Below are 9,037 nucleotides of genomic sequence, written 5' to 3' on the forward strand. Positions count from 1 at the left end.
ACCTATTTCTGTTTCAAAAGTCCCTGAGGAGTCTTTCTGCAAGTAAGAAAGCTCAACAGAAAGAGAAATGGGGGAGGGGGAGCAGGGAGGTAAGAGGGAACTCAATTATATCACGGTAAGGACACCAACCAACCAAGGACCCACAGGAGTGGATTTTATTAGGATCCTTAAATCACCCTGCTTTCACCTGCCCACAGAGTGCAAGGTTTCCGGCGCTTCTGTTCTAAACTAATACCAATTTAGACTTCAAATTCCAATGCCTTACGTGGCGCTCTCTTTTATCAGATGCCCAATATATATTTAAGGTTATTAAAACACTAAAATAGTAATCCCCGGACCTTTGTGTTTGACATATTAAATTAAATTTCTAAATCAAGCAATTCATGTCAAAGGTACCCAAGAGTTTACATTCCCATGGTTATCAGTTTAAGAGACTGTTAAGACTTAATTTGGTCCTTCAAAATCAATTAGAACTAAGAATAAAGGTTCTCTCAAGTGTGAGCACTAGAGATTTCATAATGCTTTTAACTTGCACAATCAAGTCCATGTTCAGTTGTGATTTATTCAAATAAACAAGTACAATCCACACATGGACAGTATTAAAGTTATTAATATTAACCCTCTCTTCCAGACTCTAAGCTAAGGAAACTGTTGTACCTTTTTGACTTCATAATCACAGGTAGAGATGGCTATTTCTCATTTTGTGATAAAGTTGCTGATACTTGTACTTGAAAACCATGTTAATTAGCATACAGATCCTGCTGTGCTGCCACCTTGAAATTTCTGTTACTCTTTGGGAGCTGCACTAGTACCAGGTCAAAAACCAAGACTTCACCCCAAACTACACAACAATCAGAGGCCAAGTCAACCGGCATTTAGACATCCTAACTCCCCCCAGGCTTCAGTGATTCACTGCTTATGACCCAGGAGGAAAGTTTCCCTACAGTCCCTGTACAGCCAGCTCCTGACCACCTTTTCCAACCCCACTTCGTCTTCCCACCTGGCAACGCGCAGCCGCCCCAGTCCCTTCCTTTGTCCACATGCCAAGTTCTTCCCCGCCTCACCATCCTGGCCTCGGCCAGTGCTGCAGGGCCTCTCCTGGAGTCTCCTCGAAGACCACGGTCACCGCATCCCCTTGAACAGGAGTGAGTAGCAGTCTAGCGAGATCCTGCACACCATGCTTCGATGGTTCCCAAGTACAGTCTGCACAACTCTGGGGGTCCCTTGAGACTTTTTCAGGGGGCTCACAAGTCAAAACTATTTCCATAATACCATATATTATTTGCCTTTTCCACTATGTTCATATATGCACGAATGGTGCTAAACCAGTGGCGGGTAAAACTGCTAGACTGGTGCCCCTTAGCACAAAGCAAGACAGTGGTCACAAACTGTAGAGGATAGTCATTGTATTCTTCACCGCCGTGCACTCACAGCAAAAAAGGAAAAAAAAAAGCCAAGCCATTTTTACTTAACAGTGTCCTTGAGGAAGCGGTAAAAATTATTAATTTTATTAAATCTTGACCTTTAAATACATGTCTTTTTGATGCTCTGCAGACAAAGCGGGATGTATGCTTTATGGCTGCTACCCACTGCAGTGTGACGCTGTCTGCGAGAAAAGCACTGGTGCAACTGTTTGGGAAGTGGTCTGAAACAGACACTTTTATCATGGAACACCATTTTTACTTGTAAGAATGACCAACAAACTATCATTGTTTCAGATGTGGGTATCTGGCAGACGTCTTCTTGGAAATGAAAGAAATGAGACTCGTTTTAAGTAAAACTGGTAGCATTTTGCCAACAATCAAATTCGAACTCTCAAGAGGAAGGAGAATTCTGCATCACTCAGGGTGAACTTAACAGCTTCCCAATATTTAGATTTTTCTGAGATTGATGGTGATATTAAAAAATGTCATTTAAAGAAATATCTGTATATTGAAATGCGTCAAAATGTGGAAGGATCTGCATAACAGTGAACCAACATTTTCCAAATGACCAACGTACGATGTTCCCAAATCAGGTATGGGTAGCAGAACCATTCAGAGTGCAAACAAACCAACAGAGTTCAGTGTAACAGAGTAAAAAAAACTTCATCCATGTGAGTTTAGATGCTCCAACTAACTTCTAACAAACTACCACTTATGGAGTCTTGGTTCAATGGTGTCAAAGAATACCCACAATTACCTGAAAAAGTAGTATTAAAATGCTCCTTCCTTTCCCAGGTATGTATCTGTGCAGGCTCATATACTTTATTAAAGTAACATATTGCAATGGAATGAATTCAGAAGCACATATGAGAATTCAGCTGTTTTTTAAACCAGGTATTGAAGATACTTGCAAAACTGTAAAACACCATCAAAATGCCAGTTGCTTTTTTTTTTTGGCAGAAATTGATAAGCCAGTCCTAAAATTCATATGAAAATACAAGGGACTCAGAATAATCAAACAATCTTAAAAAAGAATTGTTAGAGGGCTCACACTTCCGTATTTTGAAACTTACCATAAAACAACAGTAATCTAGACAGTGTGATACTGGCACAAGGACCATATAGATCAAAGGAACAGAGTCCAGAAATAAACCCGTACATTTATGGTCACGTGGTTTTTGACAAGGATGTCAAGACAATTCAGTGAGGAAAGAATAGTCTTTTAACAAAAGGTGCTGGGACAACTTGATATCTACATACGAAAGAATCAAGTTGTACTCCTATCTCCCAACACATACAAAATTTAACTCTGAATAGATCATAGACCCAAATATAAAAAATAAAAGTATAAAACATTTAGAAGAAAACATAGTGGTAAATCTACATGGCAATGGTTTCTTAAATATGACACCAAAAGTACAAGTGACAAAAGAAAAAATAAATAAATTGGACTTTGTCAAAATTTAAAATTTTTGGTTCAAAGGCCACCATCAAGAAAGTGAAAAGACAACCCAAAGAATGGAAGAAATTATTTGCAAATAGTATATGATACTTCACACCCAGAAGGACGGCTGGTACAAGAAAGACAGATGAGCTAATTAATTATTAGAGAAATGCAAATCAAAACTACAATGAGGTACCACTTCACACAGGTCAGAAAGGCTATTATTAAAAAGTCTACAAATAACAAATGTTGGAGAGGGTGTGGAGAAAAGGGAACCCTCCTACACTGTTGGTGGGAATGTAAGTTGGTGCAGCCACTATGGAGAACAGTATGGAGATTCCTTAAAAAACTAAAAATAGAACTACTGTGTGACCCTGCAATCCCACTCCTGGACATATATCTGGAAAAGATGAAAATTCTAATTTGAAAAGATACATGCACCCCTATGTACACAGCAGCACTATTTACAATAGCCAAGACATGGAAACAACCTAAACGTCCATCGACAGATGAATGGATAAAGAAGATGTGATACATATATACAATGGAATATTACTCAGCCATAAAAAAGAATGAAATAATGTTATTTGCAGCAACATGGATGGACCAAGAGATTATCAAACTAAGTGAATTTAAGCCAGACAGAAAGACAAATACTCTATATCACTTATATGTGGAATCTAAAATATGACACAAATGAACTTTTTTACGAAGCAGAAACCGACTCACAGACATACAAAACAAACTTACGGTCACCAAAGGGGAAAGGAGGTGGGGGGAGGGATAAATTAGGAGTTTGGGATTAGCAGATACAAACTATTATATATAAAATAAACAACAAGGTCCCACTGCGTAGCACAGGGAACTATATTCAATACACTATAATAAACCACAATCAAAAAGAATATGAATATACATATATATAACAGAATCACTTTCCTGTACACCAGAAACTAATACAACACTGTAAGTCAACTGTATTATATGTCAATAAAAAAATAAATAAAAAATAATAAAAATTAAATAAAAAGACAGATAACAAGTGTTGGTGAGGATGTGGAAAAATTGAAACCAATTTCAACTGTTGGTCGGAATGTAAAATGGTTGGAAAACAGTCTGACAGTTCTTCAAAATATTAAACATAAAATTACCATATGACCCAGCAATTACACTCCTAGGAGTATACCTAAAAGAAGCGAAAACATGTCTACACAAAAATCACACACACAAAATATGAAATATGAATGCTCAGAACAGCATTACTTCTAATAGCTCAAATGTCAAACAGCCTGCATGTCCATTAATTGACAAATGTATGAACAGAACGTGGTATATTCAAATAATGCAATATTATTTGGCAACGAAAAGGAATGAATTACTGATACATGCTACAACATGGTATTATTTGGCAACGAAAAGGAATGAATTACTGATACATGCTACAACATGGATGAACCTTGAAAATATTTGTTAAATGACAAATGCCAGGCACAAAATACCATGTATACGTGATTCCATTTATATGAAATGTCCAGAATAGGTAAATTCATATAAACAGAAAGTAGATCAGTGGATGACAGGGGCTGAGGTGAGGAGAGGATGGGAAGTGACTGACTGCTAATGAGTACAAAGTTTCTTTTTGGGGAGATGAAGGTAAGTAGGGATCGATATAACCCACATGGACATCAAAGTAACATCTGATATAACAAAAAAGAAGCAGACTCACAGATATACAGAACTAACGGTTAGCAGTAGGGAGAGGCAATACAGGGGTAGGGGATTAAGCCGTACAAACTTTTATGTACAAAATAAGCTACAAGGATATATTGTACAACACCGGCAATACAGCCAATGTTTTATAGTAACTATAAATAGAGTATAACCTTTAAAAATTGTGAATTACTTTGTTGTGCACCTGTAACTTATATAAACATTGTACGTCAACTATACTTAAAAAAAAAGTCTAAAAAATTACATTAAGCACTGGGAAGTCATAATCACAAATGCAAGCTCTGATTATTCTCTTGTACAAAAACAATGGATGACACTGAAAAAAAAGTTAATTTCAAGCTTCAACACAAGGTGGTCACTACAGGACTATCCCCTCCCACAGGTACACAACTTTTTACTTTAAAAATTTTCCATGCAATGTGTTAGAAAAGGATAGGATAATTAAAAAATATACAGTAAATCAGAATACAATTGGACTATATTATACCAGAAACAAATTTAATGACATCTTTCCCTCTGAAGTATCCAAATCAAAGGATGCATGTTCTTTACTACCTAAAATATTCTGACAAGGTAGGTAATAATTTGAGTTACTATTACTGAATTGCCTTTTACCAAACCACAGAATTGTTTCATTTCCTCTCTTAAGATCTTTCACATTCTTGTGATTCCCTCCTGCTTGTTAACCCCTGAGGTTTATATATGACAGTCTTTTGATGATGGTCTAATGGTAAACTCGATTATCAAAGCTCTCTGTAGAACATTCCAGTGAAAAAGGTGCCAGATTTTATTTGAAGATAATTAAATGACACTATAGCTTTAATTCAATTAAGTTTAGTTACCTCCTATCACGGGACTACTCGTTTGTGTTAGAAACAATAGATGTTAGGGAGCTGGTACATTTGGCCACCACTAAAACAATTACTACAAAGCACTCCCTGAAAGCCGGCCTGCGTTACAGGCCTGCGTTACAGGTGACGTGTCCTTAAAAGCTTAACATTGTAAATAACAGGAAAAGTACTTCAGGGAAAAAAAAAAAAAAGAGTTGTATAAATTACCTGAGAATTATATTTTCCTCACTGGTAGTTTTATCAATGTTTTTTAAAAATACAAAATTTGAATGCCAAGTAGTAAAACAATCATTGCACTTGCTAGTTTTATCTGAAGGCAAACTTTTAAAATAAACTTACAAGTATTTTACTAGTCAAACTGGCATGAGATATTTAACCAAAAGAACATTCTAGGAAAGGTGTGCTTTCTAGCTTAGCCTTTTCCCACCCCCAGTCAATATGACACAACAGCTTAGTATCACAAAGTAACACAACCTAGAAAAGAAACACAGATACTCAAATTTCTCTAGTATAGCACCACTCGCAAGCAAGCGTGTCAGTAAACTCATAAGTCTGAATACTGAATAATTCTCTGAAGAGTAGCGACTACATGGAATCAGGGAGTTATCTCCTTTTTTGATGCTGGCAAAACAAAAGAGCCCACAACTACAAAATGTCCTGGTTCATAACAAAGGTAAACAATTGTAAAATCAAATGCAAAGACTGGGAATAATTTAACCTCTGCAAAATACACTTCACTTTAATCACCACATATGAAAATGAATACGGAGAAAATGGTGTAGGATATAGCAATATGACATATTGAAGGCACAGAAAATAGGGACTGAACTTACTCTGTATGCCACTGGAGGCTAATTTAGCACAGTATTTTATTTTATTTATTTATTTATTTTTTTAATTTTAATTTTTTTTTTTAAAAAATTTATTTATTTATTTATTTAGTTTTGGCTGTGTTGGGTCTTCGTTTCTGTGCGAGGGCTTTCTCTAGTTTCGGCAAGTGGGGGCCACTCTTCATCGCGGTGCGCAGGCCTCTCATTATCGCGGCCTCTCCCGTTGCGGAGCACAGGCTCCAGACGCACAGGCTCAGTAGTTGTGGCTCACGGGCCTAGTTGCTCCGCGGCATGTGGGATCTTCCCAGACCAGGGCTCGAACCCGTGTCCCCTGCATTGGCAGGCAGATTCTCAACCACTGCGCCACCAGGGAAGCCCCAGCACAGTATTTTATTAACAGCAGTTTAATATAAACGTGAAGTGAAGGCAAAGGGGTGACGTGTCACATCTGGGTCTTTAGGAGGCTGACGACTAGAAGGCAGGTGAGACAGAATGGGTTTCAACTGGACATAAGGAACTTCTTTAGCAAAACAGCTAGACTCGCTTACTGAAGACTGGATCACCAGCTCCAGAATTTCAAGGGGTCAATAAGTCGGGATCTTTGGGGCATTCTCTCAGTTGAGATCAGGTAGCCCAGGTACAGGTCACCTGTAACTTGATTATTCAGAGACTGCTACGTTTAATTAGTGGGCGCTCTGTATCTGATTAGATAGAACTCACTCAAGAGCCAGGATATGTTATAGTCCCACACTTCAAAATGCAGAGAAGCAAAGGGCTCCGTGGTTCAGACTGCCAATCAAGGTGGGATGCCGGGTTCCATACGGGCATTTGGGACGGTCAGGGACTTCAAAAGCCTCCAGCTGAGGCACGGTTCTTTCATGGCTGCAGCTGTTAAGGCTGTCACCTGTTCTTCCCCCACACGATTTGGCATTGCACCCTACAGGAGTCACCCCCCATCTCTACACAAGCGTCTCTCAGCCTCTGATCTTGACTCCCCCCTACACCCCCCAGCCCTTTGACGGAGAGAGATGATAAAAGGATGAGTAAGCACGCTGTAGCTAGTCTTGGGCAAAGAGCACAGACCTTGGCACCGGCCGTGGAAAATGGGGGTGAAGAAGCAGAACAGAAAGCGAGCGAGCTCGGGGAGTCCGTCCAATGAGCAGCCCGCAGTTACAAGCTTTCCTCCTCCCGCAATCACCAGAGACTCCAAACCTGCCTTCACACCCCCCCCCCCGCCCCACTGTGGTCAAGCACACATTCTCCTGAGGCTCATTTACTTCTTAAAAACAATACGAAAAGATAAAGGTAATTTCTCCAGGCTGCCCGTTGTCAAAGACCATAAAGCCTCACCCTGAAGCATGGCTAAGTCCAACGGTTCTCTTTTCTCACTCGTCTTCTAGCACCCCGTCCATCCCCACTCAACCCCAGACCACCTCCGTTCGGCAAAAAAGCGACTGCCACCAACAGTTGCAAATATATGTCAACCTTTTTCGAGGGGAAAAAAAAACTTTTGAATTACTTCAACAGCCTGGTTACAAGTACCTGACCTTATTTTTTTTCCCAAAGAAAAATAGGACACCGAGAGATCAGAAATTGCTCTTTCTGTGCCCTCCTACTTCGGCCGCTGGCAAGCATCTAAGGGGCTTCCGAAGAGGACTCTTCCGAGTTTCTTCCGTAGGAAACTTGCCCTCACTAGCCAAACGTCCTTTAGGTCCCTGGTTTTCTTTAAAATGCTGAACTTCACAGACAGAAAAACCCCAAGTGCTATTTCCTTTGTTAAAATCCCACGGACTTTAATTTGGGGTGGAAAGGCTAGCAACGATCACGACAGCTCGCCGCGGGGAGGTGCAGAGGGACAGGTGCGACTCCTGCCTTTGGGCGCCCCGCGGCAGTCGGCCGAGAGGCAGACCCCGCACCGCCTCCCCGGCACCGGACCAACCTGAGCTCCCCGTCCGCCCGCGGCCTCCCAGACACTTCCCGCCGCGCCCGGGCCGCCCGCCGCCGCCCCGCGGGCCCGGCCGCGCCGCCGCCTCCGCTCAAGATGGAGGTGGCGGCGGCGGCGGGCGGCTGGTTACGAAACGCGCGGCCGCCACATGGCCGCGCCGGCCCCAAACTTGGCCGGGCCCGCCGCGTCCCGGCGCCCAGGCGAGGCCGGGCCCGGACGCGAGGAGGCCGCGCGGCGCCCGCCACTCACCCACAGACCGGTAGCCCAGGATCGCGATCTTCCGGGACTTGGACTGCGGCATCTTAGCGGCCTCCTCAGCCCCGGGCCAACCACATCAACCGTGGCGGCGGCGGCTCCTGTGCTGCGATCGGTGGCGGCCGCGCCGGGGCACAGCGGCATCCAGGGGCGGGGCGGGCGGGCGCGGCTGCCTCTGCTCCTCGCTCGCGCGCCCAACCGCCCGGAACCGCCGCGCGGCCCCGCCCCCAAACACGCCCACGTGACCGCGCGCCGCCGCAGGGCCCCCCTACAGAGGCTCGCGTCAGCGCCGTCCTCCCGCTGCGGCGGCCGCCCTCGCCCCCGAAACGCACGAGGTTGCGTCGGGCGGTGTTTCACTTTAAACGGAAAAAGCGAGGACGCCGAGATGCCCCTGTAAAAGTCACAACTGAAACTCGCTGCGTCATGACCCTCCCACCGGCTTCCGCCGCTTTTTAATTACGCCAGTTCTCTCCGAGCGCCGATTGGGCAGTTCTAACCCGCCCGCACGATGACGCGACGGAAACTCCTTCTCCCATTGGGGGCGGTGGAGGGGAGGA

At 42.9% G+C, this 9,037-nt stretch overlaps 1 protein-coding gene across 2 annotated transcripts in view; it reads right to left on the reverse strand.

Moving 5' to 3' along the window:
- The window catches only part of RHEB (Ras homolog, mTORC1 binding), a 46,491-nt gene extending 37,667 nt beyond the window's left edge, over positions 1–8,824 (reverse strand). Inside the window, exon 1 of one of the 2 annotated variants that reach the window (XM_082472624.1) lies at positions 8,475–8,824. In XM_082472624.1, coding sequence (XP_082328750.1) covers positions 8,475–8,624 — 150 coding nt within the window. In that variant the 5' untranslated portion in view covers positions 8,625–8,824. The remainder of the gene's footprint in view (positions 1–8,474) is intronic. The other variant, XM_082472623.1, reaches the window with a different exon arrangement.
- Positions 8,825–9,037: the final 213 nt, after the last annotated feature.

This window comes from Balaenoptera physalus (genome assembly GCF_965194825.1).
Source record: "Balaenoptera physalus genome assembly, chromosome: 8".
Taxonomy (NCBI): domain Eukaryota; kingdom Metazoa; phylum Chordata; class Mammalia; order Artiodactyla; family Balaenopteridae; genus Balaenoptera; species Balaenoptera physalus.